The 20,767-nt window shown below is 45.5% G+C and overlaps 2 protein-coding genes across 2 annotated transcripts in view; both read right to left on the bottom strand.

Moving 5' to 3' along the window:
* The window catches only part of LOC121556290 (synaptotagmin-7), a 94,236-nt gene extending 88,793 nt beyond the window's left edge, over nucleotides 1–5,443 (bottom strand). Inside the window, exon 1 of the mRNA XM_045213890.1 lies at nucleotides 5,195–5,443. Coding sequence (XP_045069825.1) covers nucleotides 5,195–5,228 — 34 coding nt within the window. The 5' untranslated portion in view covers nucleotides 5,229–5,443. The remainder of the gene's footprint in view (nucleotides 1–5,194) is intronic.
* Nucleotides 5,444–9,755: 4,312 nt separating this feature from the next.
* Nucleotides 9,756–18,228, bottom strand: LOC123483954 (mitochondrial glutamate carrier 1-like). Its single transcript, XM_045213892.1, has 11 exons — nucleotides 18,154–18,228; nucleotides 17,780–18,034; nucleotides 17,464–17,589; nucleotides 17,266–17,321; nucleotides 17,044–17,134; nucleotides 12,722–12,779; nucleotides 12,490–12,550; nucleotides 11,994–12,150; nucleotides 11,746–11,900; nucleotides 11,579–11,654; nucleotides 9,756–11,307 (listed from the first exon to the last, which is right to left on the bottom strand). Exons 2-11 carry the CDS (start codon nucleotides 17,797–17,799, stop codon nucleotides 11,154–11,156), a joined length of 954 nt encoding a protein of 317 aa, XP_045069827.1. The 5' UTR covers nucleotides 17,800–18,034; nucleotides 18,154–18,228; the 3' UTR covers nucleotides 9,756–11,153.
* Between the last annotated feature and the right edge of the window lie 2,539 nt (nucleotides 18,229–20,767).

The following is a 20,767-nucleotide window of genomic DNA, read 5'->3' as shown; positions in this document are numbered from 1 at the left end:
ATTTGACTGTGCATGATAATCAGGCCTACCTGTGGCATGTTGTTCTTTCTCCCACTTGTTATAGATAGAACCATTAATTATGCAAACAACCATCTGTAAAACCTGGCAGTAAAACACTTGTCTAATAAAGACCTTTCGCCCACCTGAGAAAGGGAAAGGGAGACTGACTGTGTGTATTTTAACACATCCACTGCAGTGCACGTGGCCTTGTGAGGAGAGGAAGAGCTGCCTACACTTATCAGTGTAATACAATAGTGAGATTCTGGCCAAAGCTGCCAGGGGCACAAAGTATTTCAAACACCTGAAAAAGCTTTTTCCTGCAATCTAGAGTCTTAATCATTATGCCTAATTATATATTTAAAATATGTATATTTTTCTGCATAGGTTATCTAGCATACCTCTTTACCTGTTCAATTGTCATTTTAATGAGGGTGTCATTCTGACTGTTGTAAATCACACATCTCAATATACTGCACTAACATGCCTAGGATATTACATTACAACACAGTACGTGGGATACAGGCACATATCATGGCATCATAATTCATACACTAATATCATGATTACATTTAAAACAAGTATGTTTTTTGCATATCTAAGCATACCTCCTGACTGGTGTTTATTTTCTTAAAGAAATTAAATACGCTTCTCTGCATCTCTGCTAAAATCTGGGTAAAAGATTGAAAGGAATGTGAGTTTTACTCAGTACATTTAGTAATTGCTTGCTTTTCTTTAAAGTCTAGCAACCTTGCCAGCAGACATGCCAGCTAAAATAGTTAGACAAGCTACTTTAACTCCATTGATAGCCTGAAATGAGGTTGGGAGATTCGGAACCTATCTAGCTGGCTAGCTAAAGCCAACGTCATAAAATGGCTAGGCGGCTAGTACTACAGAGAAACAACAAAACATTTTAGTTTTATTTATTCATTAAGAAGGAATCAATAGGCTACATAGCTTGATTCAATTCCTTTACAAACATACCTCGTGTGAGTCCTGCCCATCACCGGCAGCTAAAATCAACAGTTTTGCCAACAATTTTTCAGTGAGAATCGCTATTGGCTCATTGTTTTGTTGCTAGAAGTGGCTAGATTACGTTTTGCCATTGCCACGACTACGTCTCAGCACCAATTTGCCTTGCTGGAGCACAACTGCGGTCCCTGACATAGCGCTTTCGCCCCCTCTCCTGCCGCACACCCCCTCTCCTTGTGCTTCTCCGCCTGTATGTGCGCCGTTGCGGTGACTTCTGTTGCACAGACAGCTTCTCCCACTTTAGTTTGCGGCAGAATTTTTGTGGGAAAAGTTGGTAAATGCTATGAAACCATAGAAATCCTCGATGTCAAAACTCCCCAAAGGCAGACTGAAAAGTAGCTGAATTTCACAATAGTGTCTTTTACCAATAAAAGTCGCTGGAGAGGTCTGAAAACTCGCTAAATATAGCGTCAAAGTCGCTAAATTGGCAACACTGAAAATCAAATCAAACGCTGTGTCTTTGCTCCGTGGTGCACCTTGGAAGGTACCACTTACTAGGGAGAATATGCGGGTGGGGTACTCTTTGCCTGGTCCAGTCAGTGTGCCCCCTCTGCAAAATCCCGCTGCCATCTTTTTATCAACAGTTATGATAACACGTTGGCTTAAAAATTAAGTTGAGTAATTAATTTAAAAACAGGACAAATCTGAGGGTGCACATGCCCGTGTGCACCCTATGGGCATGATGCCTCTGAATGCTGCATTCTTGTTTCACAGAGCCACTATAAGTCATTTTACTGACCCATTGACCGACTCTGACCTCTGCTTTCTCGGGCCTCTTACTCTCTTCATCGCCTTGCTTTTTCAGAGTTAATCGTCGAACAATTCAATTAAAGGTGCCACTTTCAAAAGTATGTGGACACCACTTCAAATTAGTGGATTCGGCTATTTCAGCCACACCCGTTGCTGACAGGTGTATAAAATCGAGCACACACCATGCAATCTCCATAGCCAAACATTGGCAGTAGATTGGCCCGTACTGAAGAGCACAGTGACTTTCAACGTGGAACCGTCATAGGATGCCACCTTTCCAACAACTTAGTTCGTTAAATTTCTGCCATGCTAGAGCTGCCCCGGTCAACTGTAAGTGCTGTTATTGTGAAAGTCTAGGAGCAACAACGGCTCAGCCGCGGAGTGGTAGGCCACACAAGCTCACAGAATGGGACCGCCGAGTGCTGAAGCGCGTTGTGCTACCGAGCTCCGGAAGCAACGTCAGCACAAGAACTGTTCATCGGGAGCTTCATGAAATGGGTTTCCATGGCCGAGCAGCCGCACACAAGCCTAAGATCACCATATGTAATGCCAAGCGTCGGCTGGAGTGGTGTACAGCTCTCCGCCATTGGACTCTGGAGCAGTGGAAATACGTTCTATGGAGTGATGAATCATGCTTCACCATCTGGCACTCCGACGGACGAATCTGGGTTTGGCGGATGCCAGGAGAACGCTACATGCCCCAATGCATAGTGCCAACTGTAAAGTTTGGTGGAGGAGGAACAATGGTCTGGGGCTGTTTTTCATGGTTCAGGCTAGGCCCCTTAGTTCCAGTGAAGGGAAATATTAATGCTACAGCATACAATGACATTCTAGATGATTCTGTGCTTCCAACTTTGTGGCAACAGTTTGGGGAAGGCCCTTTCCTGTTTCAGCATGAAAATGCCCCCGTGCACAAAGCGAGGTCCATACAGAAATTGTTTATAATAAATAATAATAATAATATGCCATTTAGCAGACACTTTTATCCAAAGCGACTTACAGTCATGTGTGCATACATTTTTACGTATGGGTGGTCCCGGGGATCGAACCCACTACCCTGGCGTTACAAGCGCCATGCTCTACCAATTGAGCTACAGGTTTGTCGAGATTGGTGTGGAAGAACTTGACTGGTCTGCACAAAGCCCTGACCTCAACCCCATCGAACACCTTCGGGATGAATTGGATGCCGACTGCGAGCCAGGCCTAATTGACCAACATCAGTGCCGACCTCACTAATGGTCTTGTGGCTGAATGGAAGCAAGTCCTGACAGCAATGTTCCAACATCTAGTGGAAAGCCTTCCCAGAAGAGTGGAGGCTGTTATAGCAGCAAAGGGGGGACCAAATCCATATTAATGCCCATGACTTTGGAATTAGATGTTCGACGAGCAGGTGTCCACATACTTTTGGAGGAACTTTTTGGAAGGCTTGATGAAAAAGTAAATAAGCCAGTAATTCTAGAGTGGATGATGGAATATGAAAAAATCTCACATTTTCTGTGTTCATCAGAGTTTGCACTTTGCTTTTGCTATATTATGTGGAGCGATTTAGGTCATTTTATAGAGTACAGTGTTCAGAAAACCACTTGTTCCAGACACCATCCTCTCTGCAAATGACCCTCAATATATAGGCCTATTCTGCAAGTGATCTGTCACAGGACTACAGGAAAAAAAGAGGACTGAGCACGCCCCCATTCTCATCGACAGGGCTGTAGTGGAACAGGTTGAGAGCTTCAAGTTCCTTGGTGTCCACATCACCAACAAACTATCATGGTCCAAACACACCAAGACAGTCGTGAAGAGGGCACGACAAAGCCTATTCCCCCTCAGGAGACTGAAAAGATTTGGCATGGGTAATCAGATCCTCAAAAAGTTATACAGCTGCACCATCGAGAGCATCCTGACTGGCTGCATCACCATCTGGTATGGCAACTGCTTGGCCTCCGACTGCAAGTCACTACAGAGGGTAGTGCATACGGCCCACTACATCACTGGGGCCAAGCTTCCTGCCATCCAGGACCTCTATACCAGGCTGTGTCAGAGGAAGGCCCTAAAAATTGTCAAAGACTCCAGCCACCCTAGTCATAGACTGTTCTCTCTGCTACCGCACGGCAAGCAGTACCGGAGCGCCAAGTCTAGGTCCAAGAAGCTTCTAAACATCTTCTACTCCCAAGCCATAAGACTCCTGAACAGCTAATCATGGCTACCCGGACTATTTGCATTGCCCCCCCACCCCATCCCCCTCTTTTACGCTGCTGCTACTCTGTTTATTATTTATGCATAGTCACTTTAACTCTACCCACATGTACATATTACCTCAATTACCTTGCACATTGACTCTGTACCGGTACCCCCTGTATATAGCCTCCCTACTGTTATTTTATTTTACTGCTGCTCTGTAATTATTTGCTTTTTTTTTTTTACTTATCTATTTTTTACTTAACACTTTTTTTCTTTTTTTTTAACGGCATTGTTGGTTAAGGGCTTGTAAGTAAGCATTTCACTGTAAGGTCTACACCTGTTGTATTCCGCGCATGTGGCAAATATCTATTCAGACTACAGCCAATAATATTTATTGGAACTGGGTGATTTATTGGAAGTGCATTTTTCACTGCCATAATAAGTCCATGAACGAATAAAGCTGTTTTCAGCCATTTCACGTTTCACTGACAGTCTTCATAGAGGATAATGTTGTTCACACATTTCTCTCCCTGAGCAGCAGGTGTTTGCTGTGAAGGTGTGTAGCCTACTGCTTGCCACCAGGGGCGACACTTAGGGGCGGGAAGAGGGCCACTACTTCTCCCTGTAACCTGTCAATCCCCCGATGCACGTGGGATACATTTCTTAAATAGGTAGTGTCGTCGTCGTCAACCCCCCCACACACACACACTACGCTCCTCTCTCTCTCTTTCTCTCAGACAGGGACACAAACACCAGTGGACATGATAGGAGATGAGATGACCTTGTGTGCTTTACCGCTCAGCTTACCTGACGTGAATACCGGTGACATGTAGGCTAACGTTAACAATACTTAGAGAACAACAAGTGCACAAGCATCTTTATCTTATACCCGAGTCTCCATGCTGCCAGCCTAATTGTAGTCATTCCATCTACACAATTGCCTTTGGTGTGGTCTATGAACGACAAGGTAGCCTTTGAATGTCATCCAGGCACATGACAAGGAATGTAACGAGTAAACAAAATCATGGGCTATGCATTCTGATAGAGATGACACTAGTCAAATCAGCAATAACACGCTGCTTGTGTTGTGGCGATGACCCCCAGCATCATTACTTGAGATCAACAAATCATACTCAAGGGCGTTTTTGAACCAACACAAAGAGCCTCAAACAAACTAGCCTAAAAACGGAGACAGACAGTCTAGCATGGAATAGATAAATTGATGTCTTTCTCTCACCTTTGCTGTTCCCTTCTTCTCTGTTTAGATGCATGGCTGTTGCTTTTTTCAGTAAAGCTGTATTCTTCTATTTTTATTTTTAAGGAGTAGCCTTCGTGTTTTAAACTCCAATTCCAATTTTGCTTTTTAGTTCTTGCTTTTTATTGTCTTGCTACTCAACGAGTGCGCGTGGACGCGTGCGTACTTGAGTGTCCTACCCGTATTACGCTCGAGCAGGTAGGTAATGTTGGTGCCTGAATCTATTTAGTATCTCTCTCGCGCTCTCTCGTTTTTTTTTTTTTTTTTATCTCTGTCTCTCCAGTTCAGAGGCGCTCAAAGGGGATGGTCGCAATAAGATTGCAGGGAGGAGATGGGCAGACGGCAGACGGGCGGGGTGACGTGAAAGCAGTCCGTGCAAAGTACTCGCAGCTGGAGTCAAAATCCGTGTTCGGGCTATGGTTCCCGCCAGCTGATCGAACCATACACTTGAATGTTGCCTATTATTTGAAGAGACTCCACGTCACCAGATTGTACGCTCCTCGTTCGACCTAGTTAGATGTTAGTCTTCAATCACCATCCCTATCCTCACCTCAATAAAGATTATCATTATAATCCCTTTATTTCATAAGCATGTCCTTTGAGAATTCCAGAAACCGTCTCAGATGGCTAATACATATAGAGGGGGCGAGAGTCAGAGAGCCTAGCCAGCCAGGACAAATGGAGGGGACAGAGGGATTGATTCACCACAAAAAAAGAGACCTGGAAATGTGTGTGCCTTTGTGGCCTCATAATTAACCAAACTGGAAATGTGCGAATAGGTGTCTGTAGATGTGTAGTCTCAGCCTGGTCAGGTTGGTAGTCTATGGGCGACAGGTTGTCAGTGACTCCCAACTGCAGGTAGCAAATTAATTTGGGGTTGTGCGTGAGAAACGGTTGCATTTTCTCGCGCGCACCTGCTGTAGCCTACCATAGCTCCTTCACATTTTTTGTGTGATAAGCGTTGGTTCATCCTCGCTTCCTTGCGTGAGAAAGAGCGTGTTATTTGTAACACTCAATCTGTGTTCCCCGTAGGACTGTTATAGCCAATACGAAAAGTTGATTTACTCACCGCTCACGTCCACCCGTAGCAACATGACTGACATGGCTCACCAGCGGTCTCTAGTGTTGTAAAACAACGAATGGCATACAGTACAATCATTTTTATGTGATAAAGGCCTATTAAAGTTTGGTGTAGACTAATTTTATATACGCATCTTCATTTGACCACATGCCAAGTATTTAATGATGTAGGCTATCAATTACGCATTTAATTGCTATTGATAATAGGCTAGCCCATATAAAATTGAGAAACATTCTTACTCTAATTTAAAATTCAAGATGTTTTAAACAAAATGTGCTAAAGCAACAGGGTTGTAGGCCCATCTTCCATTCCTTAACCTTGAGTACTCAATAATAATGGAGGCCAATGACACCTCCATGAGATTGGAGCTGATATGCTGGCCCTTGGAGTGATGTTGGCCATGTACATCTTCCTGTCTCATTGTAAGCCTTTTGGCTGCAAGATATTGCTTTCCCTGTCCCAGAACGCAGTTGTCTGTCTGGCACCTATCTCTCACTGACATACACTGAGTGTACAAATCATTAGGAACACCTTCCTAATATTGAGTTGCACCCCCTTTTGTCCTCAGAACAATTCGTCGGGGCATTGACTTTACAAGGTGTCGAAATCGTTCCACAGTGATGCTGGCCCACGTTGACTCCAATGCTTCCCACAGTTGTGTCAAGTTGGCTGGATGTCCTTTGGGTGGTGGACCATTCTTGAGACACACGAGAAACTGTTGAGCATGAAAAACCCAGCAATTTTGCAGTTCTTGAGACACTCAACACACTCGCTTTCAGATGTTTTTTTTATGCCACCTGTCAGAGTAAATGCCATTCTGGTTCATTTGTTCTGTTGTATTGTTAGTAAATGTTAAGGTTGAACACTGAAACATTTGTTGCTTTAATGAGGCTTACACATGTGTATTAGTTCCTCAAGAGCCTATTCATATCCCATTGTTGGGATAGCTACCACTTTAGGGAAAGGGGATACCTAATCAGTTGCACAACTGAATGCATTCAACTGAAATGTGTCTTCTGCATTTAACCCAACCCCTCTGAATCAGAGAGGTCCGGGGGACTGCCTTAATCTCCATCCATGTCATCAGTGCCCAGGGAGCAACTGTTGCTGGGGATTAACTGCCTTGCTCAAGGGCAGAATAGCAGATTTTTCCACCTCGCCAACTCTGGGATTCAAACCAGCAACCTTTCGGTTAGTGGCCCATCACTCTTAACACCCTAGGCTACCTGTCGCCATTATAATGTTATTCACTTTAGATTAAAATATGTAATTTGCAACAATATTCCAAAATCATTTTATTTTGCATTGTACAAACTTAATATGATGAACAGGAATGACATTTTCCCTCATGGGTGGCCAAACATAACTATATTAAAGCCACACCCCTAATAGGCCACGCCTCCTTAAAATAACCTAGGATTACATAAAAAAAGACCCAGCATTAAAGTGAATACAAACCCAACTGATGGTTGAATTAACCCATGTTTGGTAATCCAAACAACCCAACATGTTGGGTTATTAATGCAACCCTACTGGCTGGGTCAAAATAACCCAGCGTGTGGTCTGTCCAATATTTACCCAGCACAGGGTTACCAAATAACCCAAATTGGGTTGTTTTTAACCCAGCATTTTTTAGAGTGTAGGTTACAGCCCACTAAGAGCTACACTCTGGATATCAAACAAATACTCCAAAACCTCTCTCTCTCTCTCTCTCTCTCTCTCTCTCTCTCTCTCTCTCTCTCTCTCTCTCTCTCTCTCTCTCTCTCTCTCTCTCTCTCTCTCTCTCTCTCTCTCTCTCTCTCTCTCTCTCTCTCTCTCTCTCTCTCTCTCTCTCTCTCTCTCTCTCTCTCTCTCTCTCTCTCTCTCCCTGACATGAATATTCATTAGCCTGTCACACTGTCGCCTCTGAACTCAAGGCAACTCTTTCATCAACGCAACTTCAGCAATGCTTTGATCCTCAAGGGTTTCCATTGACATTATGTCATTTTGCAGTCGCCAGCTTGCCTAAAACCAATCTGCTGGGGGACAAAAAGCTAATGTAGACCTATAAAGTGCAGTTTTCTAAAATGTTATGTCAATTTTACAGTAAATTAATTGTTGATGAGCCAGTGCCATTTACTGTACTGTAGATTGCAAATAATGACTACAGAACCGTAATAGCTTTAGATCGCTTAGCTATATACAGTAGATATTCCTATACATTTCAGCCATACTTGCTGGTACAATTTCTTCCACTTTCATAGCCCTGAGACACAATTCCTGCTTGTTATACAGCATCAAGGTAGAGGTCATTTCACGAGCCATTTACATACTATACTCTCCCATTCCCCTGGAACAGAGTGAATAATATAGCTATTGCAATGCCCCTTGAGAATGTAATTTCTCAACATATGAAATGTCATAGTAAATAAGCTAATTGATCACTAGGAAGGCAATTTAAGTCTTATGAAAGCAAAATGTATGGCACTGCCTGTGACAGTAGGCCTACGATAAATTGGATCTAGATTGATATGATGAAATTGATCTAAAGGATGGTGGGGCATCTAAATCCCCTCTGGTCTGTGTGTGTTTGACAGTCCTTGGCAGTAGATTCTCACCCTCCAGGCACTCACTTCTTTTGTAATCAATGCCCTGATTTGGTTGAGTGCCTCGATCTCCCAATCTCCCCATCTCTCATCTCTCCCTCTACCCTCCCTTCCCTTCTTCCCATCTCTCCATCTCTCCCTCTCACCCTCCCTCTGCCTTATCGGTTTACCTTGTTCCTTGGCTCCACCCTGTTTTAGCCATATTCACCTGTGCAGCCTACATAGTACATAATAATAACATATTAGAATGATTGTTAATAATTAATGATATCAATAATAATCATAGTACAAACATAACATCTCCTATGATTATTGTAACTGAATTAAATTCTATGAAATGTAGTGTACATTAAATGCATGCCAGCTTGCACCGGCTCCATCTACTGGACATATGATAACACTGTAAAAACCGCATAACAATGGAAGGTGTAAATAATGTGTCCTCTATACACAGTGTTTCTGCTTGCTTGTTTTCAAATGGGATCTGAGTGGTATCCATGGGAGTGGAGAAAGACTAACACTGCAGGTGGGAAATGGATCTCCTCCAAAGGAGAAAATGCCAAGAAAGCAACAGGACACAAGGAAAAATGGCCAGGACAAATAGCCATGCCCATGTGTACTAGAGAATCTGGCTATTGGATGGGCACATAACAATGGTTCCTTAGGAATGAGACAGGCTGACAGAGACAGCGAGATACTCAGATAGATTAATTTGGTGAAGCAAATGCATTAAACAATCCCTCCATTGTTTCCTTGGTTACCACAGTCCAGGGGGCCTCTTCAGATTTCCTTGAGACTTGTTACGGTAGAATGAGGACAAACCACACACCAAAGACTGTCACACAAATAGAGAGAAAGAATCTTAAGGCAACACGGGTAGCACAATCCCATTCATTTTTTTCAGACAACAATATGTACGAGAGGAATACATTTTTTCTGTTCTTATTTTACCTCACATGAATAATAAAATAGCTGTCAGTCTGTTTTACACCTTCAGTGCACATCCATATTCACGACTCGAACTTATAACCCAACACCCACCATATCTACAGGGGAGGGAAGAGGGGTGGTGACATAAAAGTGCTGTGTCCTCCTGAGGAGAGGGAATAACGGTCCAGTGAAAACCAGTACAATATATAGAATCTAGGTAACTACATTTATGATACAGGGTCACACAGGGCCTACAAATGTACCTTTCAGTAATGATAATGGCAATGGGCTTGCACAAATGTCAAGGGTGGGTTTTTATCTTTTTGATTAGATGACTTGACTCTGATTGGTTGAGTGCTGTGAGTGAAGGGCCACTCTCAGAACCCTGGGGTGTATTCATATACCAGATTCTGTTGCAAAATGTTTTGCAACAGAAACTGTTTACTCCAAATGGAAAACATTTTGCAACGAAAATGAGAGTTTCTATTGGACAAATTCAGGCAGGTCCCTGAACTGACATCTAGTCACAAAATGGTGCCAAGATGGTGGCTGGGCAGCTAATTGTGTTTGGTGTGTAATCACCAATGTCACCAACCAGCTACGTTTGCTGCAGGCAATGTTGACTCTTTCTAGGCACACAGCTTGATTACATCGTTTCCAACATCTGCCAACATCTTATGTTATATCTTTGGTAATCCTGGATACACCCCAGATCATCTCTTAGCATCACTGTGATGAAATACTCAATGCATTCTTGGAAGAAGAATGCAATTCTAAAGCTTCTTTATGGACGAAGAGGGAAACACAATTTGGAAAGAGGTACAGAAGCTGTGCAAAACAGCCACAAAACTACAATAAAACAGTATCAATACAGAGAGAATATATTACAGTACAGTCATGTTGAGACAGATATATACTGAGTTAACATGATTGAACAGATTTTTATATCATGATAGCAACATCTTAGTAAAAACAATAGAGAGAATTCCATGACTAAACCTTGATAAAGCACAACTAAAAGTACACTTGAAATGATATTGAATGTTTATCATACAATTCTAAATCAGACCTAAATTCAAATATTTACAGTAATTCATCTCACGTAGGGGATGTAAAAAGGATGACCTATCAGAACACCCTCAACAGGTGCAGAGGACATACTCTGGTCTAGAACACACACACTGTTCTGTCTGACCCTGACTAACTCCTTTAGGCCTTAGGCTAATGTGGGCTGTGTAGGAGGGTAGGTGCCAGATTACCTGGCTCCAATGTGGGCTGTGTAGGAGAGGTAGGTGCCAGATTACCTGGCTCCAATGTGAGCTGTGCAGGAGAGGAAAGTGCAAGACTAGTTGTTCCATTGAGGCAGGAAGCTGAGAAGGAACTCTCCCACTCCCAGGAAGTAGACCACCTGTGCAATGCCAAAGAGCGGAGCAATGACCAGAGCACGGCAGTACGCCCCCTTCAGGAAAGCAGAGGGACCCTCTTGGTGCAGAATCTTCCTGTTAGACAAGAGGGTTGTGATATAGGGGTGTATCTATATTCTAGCCTAAAATGCCTTCTCCATTTATTTAATAGTACCAGTAGATGTTGTAATGTTCTCCCATCATATAACATGGATATAATCGATCAGAGAATGCCTGTCATCATGTTTCTTTCTTCATAGGTCTGCTGTTCACATTTTAGGGAAAGGTGGATTAGGTTGGTTGAACTCACAGACACCAAAACCAGGAGGGAAGCAGTGGAAGAGTTAGAGTGAGAAGGAGAGGTTACCTGATGCAGTCTGTCACTCCGCTGTAGGTGTCCTCCCGACTTCCCCGTGTCATGGTCTGAATTCTGGTCTTAATCACTGTAACACACATACTGTATCAATTGTCTTACAGGGCACACGGCAGGCAGAATACACACTCATACCTGTATACACACTTGACGGTCCTTACCATCCACTGGATTAACTGCCACAGCAGCTGTACTGCCAGCGATGCAGCCTGATGCAAAGGACACATAGAAGGGAACGGGGCCATCAGCCCCACGGCCACCCAGGCTGTTCAGATTGGCAAACAGGGGGAAGTAGATTATGGAGAATGGCACGTCCCTAAGAGAACAGAGGAATGGAACAACAAATATGTATCATCTTCATTTGTGTGTGTTCTTGCAAGATTGCCATTGTGTCTCTGTGCAGATGTACCTCAGCAGTGTGGCCCCCAGGCCCTTGTAGAGCCCTGCGATGCCCTGGCTCCTCAGCAGCTCCCCCGGGTGAGCTGCATGGCTGTATGGGTCCTCACCTCCACTGGGCCCCCCAGGGGCCCCACCTGCAGCCTGGGGCATCAGCTTCCTCTGAGCCTCTACAAGTGTCTGCACACACACAGCAACATCAGTATCATCAGTGTGACATCATCAACCAGGGACAGGGAAGCAGCAATGCCTCAGGAGAAGTTGGCAAACAAAAATAAATTTGGGGAGTCACAGGAACACAAGGAAGAGTCACAAATGTGTTCAAGCATTACAATAACTATTGGTACATTGACACAATAACAATGCTGGTTCTTACTAGTTCTAACGGATCAGATCTCTATGATCTGTTAGTGCTTGTTTGGCTGACAATACACTGGTTAGTCATAAAACATTGACTGGGAACAGGGGAACATACAACCTGCTCTCTCCTTCTTCTACCCATCTCTCACCTATCCGCCCTGCATCCTGTAGCTGGATCTTTAGCATCTCCATGGGAGTGGTGACGATGACCTGCATCAAGAGATGGAGAGACAAAGAGACAAAGAGATGGAGAGACAGTGTGACTTAGTTTCAGAAGAGTTCAAATACCCAGGCAGACACACTACTAGTGTGCATAACTACTGTTGAGCCACAAGGCTGTAGTAGAGAGCTGTCTGAGGCTGATGCCCCAGCTGAGCTCACCTGACATGTACCAGCACCACAACCCGCCAGCATCTCCCTCAGCAGGGTGAGCTTCTGACTGTGAGAGAGAAGAAATGTCATAATTATTTTGGTTCAATTACTTCTTTCTCTGGATGGTCTGGTGCTATCTCAGGGGTTTTACATGCATTAAACAAAACGCACACAACATAAATGCATCATGCTAACTCCCTGTTTCTATACCCGGTGGCGTTCAGCAGGTCAGCCACCAGGGGAGACTCGTCGAGGCCGGGTGGGCATCCCGAACGAGATCCTGACAGACTAAGGTACAGAGTTTATGTCCCGCCTCATGAAAGAGTTGTGTGCCCTCATGCAGATCAAGCAGATCCGGACCTCCATTTTTCACCCGCAGACGGATGTGCTCGTCAAGCGCTTTAACAAAACGCTCAAACAGATGCTGCGGAAGGTCATCGAGCAGGACGGGAAGAACTGGGACCAGCTGCTACCCCACCTAATGTTCTCAATCCGAGAAATACCCCAATCCTCCACTGGGTTTTCCCGTTTGAACTCCTCTACGGGGAGGACGCCCGTGGCCTACTGGACCTCGCCAAGGAGGTGTGGAAAGCCCAACCGACCCCCTTACGCAGCGTGGTAGAGCACGTGGAGACGATGCGGGAGCAGATGACAGCCATACGGCCAGTCGTGAGGGAACATATGGAGAAGGCCCAACGCGCCCAAGCCCAGGTCTACAATCGGGGAGCCCAGCCCCTGGGCTGCACGACCCTCATTGAACACCACCGGGGAACAGGGGCGGTGTGTTCAATAGGGCGATATGGGCGACGCACTGCCAAACGGGAAAAGGAAGGGATTTTTTTTCTAATCAATTATATCACGGCAACAGTAGTTATCAGTGTTGTAATCTAGACGTCTGATCTGCCACAGTGCCACTAAATGTCCAATCAGGCTAAAGTCGTGCTTCAAATGGCCCCCCTTTTGGGGCGATTTCAGTCAGGTTGAAAATCGCCCAGAAGTCTGTCATAGACTCCCATGTAAAATCTATTTTTTCAAATATCAGAGCTTTCAATACAATCTCTATGGGTTTCTGAGGGCTTGCACTTACGCTTTCGTCATACGTAACATATAACCATGAACGTAACTAAGAAAAGAGCGGGTAGCAGGCGTCAATCAATTCACTACTTCTATCAAAATGGCTAGGCTTCAGTGCAACTCGATTGTGTCTTTGAAAGAAGTTCCTTTTTGTCGGCCGAACAAATGAAGATAAATTGGCAACGAAACAATTAGGACCTCCCAGACCAAATTTAATAATTCAACAGGTTTCTACTAAAGGGGAAGTCCTACACCCGAGGATTTTCAAAAATTGGTAAGAACGAAAAACCTGGCTAGCAGGCTGCGATGTAGCTAATGCAGTCTTCTGCTACCCCCCTGCTTACTCTTTCACCCTGAAGGCGGCACGGCAGACAGCACCGCTTGGACAGCGACTGGTGTGTAACGGACATGCACCATCTTTCAGGAAAGATTAAGAAACATGAGCTGTCAAAGACCCACATGGATAGCTGTTTGAGATTGTCTGCTTTGGGGAGAGTGAACATTCCCACTCAACTGGATGAGGGATACAGGCTAGCTGTCCGCCGCCACAACGATGAGGTTAGTGTTGATAATCACAAGTTTACTGGAGAACTGAAACTGACAAGGCTGACAAGATAGGACCCTTTTGTCCATTGTTATTGGATAGGAACAGAACTTATAACCAGCTCCTGACCTAAATAGATCTTAGCACAACATTTTACTCAACACATCATATTCCATATTCACTATAACAAATATATTTACTACGACATTAGCAAGAACCGCCACATCCTCAGCCGGCTAATCCAGTGTGTGAAGTTTTGCGGAGTGTTTGAGTTAGCTTTATGAGGCAAAGATGAAACTGAGGGCTCCACCAACCCTGGTAAGCCAACACTTTTGAGATCAGTCAATAAATGCTTCTGGTATTGACTTATATGCTGCCCCTGTCTTCATGTTGTTGCTGGACATATCTTTTTTAAAATGTGTGTAGGTCACCTAAATCATCAGAAAAATTGCCCCCCCTGAGAATTTTTTCAGGAGCCGCCACTGCCGGGGAAACGTAAGAAAGAGGCCGTATTGAATTCCGGAGGCCCGACGGAAGGCCATGAAAGAAGTGGAGGCTATGCTGAGGATGGGGGTCGTTGAAGAGACCCACAGTGCATGGTGCAGCCCCATTGTGTTGGTGCCCAAACCGGACAGTAGCCTCCGCTTCTGTAATGATTTCCGGGGTATGAACGACATAAGCGTATTCGACGCCTACCCCATGCCGAGGGTGGACGAGCTAATCGACCGATTGGGAAAGGCCCAGTACATCAGCACCATTGACCTGACCAAAATATATTGGCAGGTACCATTGGCAGCCTCCTCCCGGGAGAAGACGGCGTTCTCGACACCAGACGGTCTGTACCAGTACTGGGTGCTCCCGTTCGGTCTCCACGGAGACCCGCCCACATCCCAGCGACTGATGAACAGAGTGCTTCGACCCCACCAGCAGTACGCAGCGGCCTATCTGGATGATATTATCATCCACAGCCAAGGTTGGGAGGAGCACCTGACGCGCCTCCAAGCAAGCCGGGTTGACCGCAAATCCCAAGAAATGCAAGCTAGGGTTCCAGGAGGTGGAGTACCTGGGGTATTTGATCGGACGGGGGAACGTCAAGCCCCAGGAGAGGAAGGTTCACGCGGTACGTGACTGGCCCGTTCCACGCACCAAGACACAGGTCAAGGCCTTCCTGGGACTGGCAGGATACTATAGCCGGTTTATCCCCAACTTTCGGCTATAGCTTCCCCCCTCACCGATCTAACCAGGGCCCGCCTCCCGAAAACAGTGAAATGGACGGACGAGACAGAAGCAGCGTTCAGCCGTCTGAAGGAAGCGCTGTGCTCCCATCCGATTCTCGTAACGCCCGATTTCCAGGTGCCGATGGTGGTCCAGACGGATGCAGATGATACGGGACAAGGGGCCGTTCTGTCCCAGATACACGATGGGGAGGAGCACCCCATTATGTACATCAGCCGAAAGCTGATACCGAGAGAATAGAAATACTAAATTGTTGAGAAAGAGTGTCTGGCGGTGAAGTGGGTGCTAGACACTCTCAAGTATTACCTGTTAGGTACCCACTTCACCCTGGTCACGGACCATGCTCCCCTGGCCAGGGGTAAAGACACAAACGATCGGGTCACCAGGTGGTTCTTGTCCCTTCAACGCTTCTCTTTTTCTGTTGTACACAGGTCAGGGGCGAAGCATGGAAATGCGGATGCCCTACCGAGAAGGGAGACAGACGTTGCACTGAAGACCGTCCCCTCCCCGACATAGCTAAGGGAGGGGTGTTGCGTACAGCAGGTCAGCCACCAGGGGGAGACTCGTCGAGGCCTGGTGACAGATGGAGTATACATCACGAGGCGGTGGCTCCATCTGCTGGACGTGCCAGGTCTCGACAGGCTCCCCAGACAGGACTAATTGTGGCTGATTGGGAGCTGGTGAGTAATTAAGGGCGGATTGCTCACCAGCTGTGCAAGGCCCATAAAGCTGCCAGAAGGGCAGCACATGAGAGAGGACTGGGGGGAAGGAAGGTAACTTCTATGGAGTTGGAGACAGTATCCTGGAGAGGGTCTCATGGGGGAGACCTAACCTTTTCTTTTGATTATTTTATTAATAAACATCCTTGAAACCGAGCTACTCATACTCTGTCCGTGTCTGATCTGTGTAAACGTTTTGACCCAACCCCCTGATCTGCCACAACACATAGGACAAGACTATAAACATGCATAAAACAATAAACATACCATTAGTGATACACATATAGAAACATTTAGAAACACACACACACATACTCACACAGTCTTAGAAACATGTTAATAATTCACCAGTTCGCTAGCACAGGTCACTCAATAATTTATCAGCCATGTTCTTGGTCGCCATGGAAGTGTTGAGGGACGCTAAAGATAGCCCAGGTATGTCATGCGGATAATGCTGCAGGGGCTTATGGGATTGGTCCTATCATCCATGCTGTATGTTTACAAAATATTTATACCTCTAATGCATTACCACTGGATCAAAGCACATAGTGAAGATATTATTAGCATCCTGAAGTGATATTTATTTCAAATCCAAACAAGAAGTTAGTTAAGTTGATATAGTATACACTACATCTTTCAAGTACATCAATTCAAGGAGATCAGAGTGGGCAAGAGGTTGATGTGCCAGTCAGTTATGACTGGTGTATGATAGTATTTGACAGGCAGGTGTTTGAAAGAGGCCTCTGAGCCCTACTCACCCATCCTTGGACAGGTGCTGTCTAAAGAAGTCATTGGCAGCTAGTTTGATGGCCTTCTCTGGAGTGACCAGAGTCAGGTTCACAGCAGCACCTAATGGTCAAATAAATAGAGAGACACAGAGTAATAAACAAAGAACATGCTCAAACCTGTGTGCACACACACACACACACACACACACACACACACACACACACACACACAGACAGACTCTTTTGTCCTACCTCTGTACATGCCAAAGTATCCCTCTGATCGGATGGTCTTGATAAGGCAATCTGACCTGTGTAGTGAACACAGAAGATTACTGTGCAAAGACCTCAGAGAATCAACCAGAGGTAAGCCGATACTACAAGTGAATCGTTTGTTTTAGAATTTCTAAATGAGACTGGTTAAAAATGTGTGTTGAACAGCATTGTACATACATGCTGGTGTAGAGACGGGAACCATTTTGCTGGTTCTGGAGACGGGTCTTGGCCAGGTCAATAGGAAATACACATGTCACACCAATCAGTCCAGCAATTCCCCCATTGATCAATTTGGCAGGTAAACTGAGAGGGAGAGAAAGAGAGAAGGGTGAGAAGGGGTGAAAAAGGTTAGAATGACCAATGAATAACAAAAGAGAATAACAAAATGGTGGAGGAATTAGTTCAAGATTCAACCTAAAACATCAATTAAAACATTTGATAAAACCCTCTCAGATTCTTCTGTTTCCATCTAAATGTCCTTATCTGCACTTACCTGATCTGCTTGTCAGCCATCTATCTGAGACACAGTTACTCTGGCAGTTCCTCTGTCTGTGTATCTCTAAATGTGATATTCACCTCCGTGTTTAAGGAAAACAGTGGATTGGTGGAAGATAGATGGAGAATAACTCGGTCAACCAGCCAATGTTCAGCCGTCAGTTTCAGTCAGTCAGTCAATCAGTTGGTCAGTCAGTCAGTCAGTCAGTCAGTCCGTCCGTCAGTCAAATAATTGGCCAGCTGTGGAGGAGAACTGGAAAAGAACAGAGTACAAATCCATATCAGAACGGTAATCTGACCCTCAGTTAAAGCTTTGAGAAACATCTATGCATGGAAAGTACTTGGCTTATCCCTGGGCATAATAGCATTTACCTCAATGTTGTGTTGGCTGGCTACCTGAAATGAAGAGTGTTCATTCATTGAGCCATGTTTTCAGAAGAAGCAGATAGTACATCCACCCTCCTTCTGGACCAATCACATCAATCCTTCCCCTCCACCCCTCCCTCAACCCTAATTCTAACCTCCACTCCTTCTTCGATTTCCTCTACTCCTACTCCTCCCAAATCTCTCCTGATTTGTGTGTGTGTGTGTGTGTGTGTACATTGTATTTGAATGGAGCAAGAGAAAGCAGAGAAAGAGAGAGGGAGATGGGACATTCAATACTGTGATTAGAAATATGGGTGTATATCTGTTTGAGGTCTAGTCTGTCAGCTCACGGCACTCCTTCTCTCTTTGCAGGTTTGTAACAATATCAAATCAAATCAAATCAAATCAAATTTTATTGGTCACATGCGCCGAATACAACAAGTGCAGACATTACAGTGAAATGCTTACTTACAGCCCTTAACCAACAGTGCGTTTATTTTAAACAAAAAAAGTAAGAATAAAACAACAACAAAAAAAAAAGTGTTGAGAAAAACAAAGAGCAGAAGTAAAATAAAGTGACAGTAGGGGAGGCTATATATACAGGGGGTAACGGTGCAGAGTCAATGTGCGGGGCACCGGCTAGTTGAGGTAGTTGAGGTAATATGTACATGTGGGTAGAGTTAAAGTGACTATGCATAAATACTTAACAGAGTAGCAGCAGCGTAAAAAGGATGGGGTGGGGGGCAGTGCAAATAGTCCGGGTAGCCATGATTAGCTGTTCAGGAGTCTTATGGCTTGTGGGTAGAAGCTGTTGAGAAGTCTTTTGGACCTAGACTTGGCACTCCGGTACCGCTTGCCGTGCGGTAGCAGAGAGAACAGTCTATGACTAGGGTGGCTGGAGTCTTTGACAATTTTGAGGGCCTTCCTCTGACACCGCCTGGTATAGAGGTCTTGGATGGCAGGGAGCTTTGCCCCAGTGATGTACTGGGCCGTCACGCACTACCCTCTGTAGTGCCTTGCGGTCAGAGGCCAAGCAGTTGCCATACCAGGCGGTGATGCAACCAGTCAGGATGCTCTCGATGGTGCAGCTGTAGAATTTTTTTGAGGATCTGAGGACCCATGCCAAATCTTTTTAGTCTCCTGAGGGGGAATAGGCTTTGTCGTGCCCTCTTCACGACTGTCTTGGTGTGCTTGGACCATGATAGTTCGTTGGTGATGTGGACACCAAGGAACTTGAAGCTCTCAACCTGTTCCACTACAGCCCCGGTCGATGAGAATGGGGGCGTGCTCAGTCCTCTTTTTTTCCTGTAGTCCACAATCATCTCCTTTGTCTTGGTCACGTTGAGGAGAGGTTGTTGTCCTGGCACCACACGGCCAGATCTCTGACCTCCTCCTATAGGCTGTCTCATCGTTGTCGGTGATCAGGCCTACCACTGTTGTGTCGTCGGCAAACTTAATGATGGTGTTGGAGTCGTGCCTGGCCATGCAGTCATGGGTGAACAGAGAGTACAGGAGGGGACTGAGCACGCACCCCTGAGGGGCCCCCGTGTTGAGGATCAGTGTGGCAGATGTGTTGTTACCTACCCTTACCACCTGGGGCGGCCCGTCAGGAAGTCCAGGATCCAGTTGCAGAGGGAGGTGTTTAGTCCCAGGATCCTTAGCTTAGTGATGAGCTTAGAGGGCACTATGGTGTTGAATGCTGAGCTGTAGTCAATGAATAGCATTCTCACGTAGGTGTTCCTCTTGTCCAGGTGGGAAAGGGCAGTGTGGAGTGCGATAGAGATTGCATCATCTGTGGATCTGTTGAGGGCGGTATGCAAATTGGAGTGGGTCTAGGGTTTCTGGGATTATGCTGTTGATGTGAGCCATGACCAGTCTTTCAAAGCACTTCATGGCTACAGACGTCAGTGCCACGGGTCGGTAGTCATTTAGGCAGGTTATCTTAGAGTTCTTGGGCACGGGGACTATGGTGGTCTGCTTGAAACATGTTGGTATTACAGACTCGGTCAGGGACATGTTGAAAATGTCAGTGAAGACACTTGCCAGTTGGTCAGCACATGCTCGGAGTACACGCCCTGGTAATCCGTCTGGCCCAGCGGCCTTGTGAATGTTGACTTGCTTAAAAGTCTTACTCACATCGGCTACGGAGAGCGTGATCACATAGTCGTCCGGAACAGCTGGTGCTCTCATGCATGCTTCAGTGTTGCTTGCCTCGAAGCGAGCATAGAAGTGGTTTAGCCTCGTCTGGTAGGCTTGTGTCACTGGGCAGCTCGCGGCTGTGCTTCCCTTTGTAGTCTGTAATAGTTTTCAAGCCCTGCCACATCCGACGAGCGTCAGAGCCAGTGTAGTATGATTCAATCTTAGACCTGTATTGACTCTTTGCCTGTTTGATGGTTCGTCGGAGGTCATAGCGGGATTTCTTATAAGCTTCCGGGTTAGAGTCCCGTTCCTTGGAAAGCGGCAGCTCTACCCTTTAGCTCAGTGCGGATGTTGCCTGTAATCCATGGCTTCTGGTTGGGGTATGTACGTACGGTCACTGTGGGGGACGACATCATCGATGCACTTATTGATGAAGCCAGTGACTGATGTGGTGTACTCCTCAATGCTGTCTGAAGAATCC

Source organism: Coregonus clupeaformis, unplaced genomic scaffold (assembly GCF_020615455.1).
Source record: "Coregonus clupeaformis isolate EN_2021a unplaced genomic scaffold, ASM2061545v1 scaf0168, whole genome shotgun sequence".
NCBI classification, from domain to species: Eukaryota; Metazoa; Chordata; class Actinopteri; order Salmoniformes; family Salmonidae; genus Coregonus; species Coregonus clupeaformis.
Note: the sequence above shows the minus strand (reverse complement) of the source record. Positions and strands in the feature narration are given on the sequence as shown.

What these genes read in the sequence shown, in the direction of transcription:
- LOC123483954 (XM_045213892.1), bottom strand. Translation starts at nt 17,799, where the DNA reads ATGGCTGACAAGCAGATCAG. An exon ending in TCCCGTCTCTACACCAGCAT is followed by an intron (nt 17,322 to 17,463) that starts GTATGTACAATG and finishes TTCACTACACAG; the next exon opens with GTCAGATTGCCTTATCAAGA. An exon ending in GGAGTGACAGACTGCATCAG is followed by an intron (nt 11,308 to 11,578) that starts GTAACCTCTCCT and finishes CTTGTCTAACAG; the next exon opens with GAAGATTCTGCACCAAGAGG.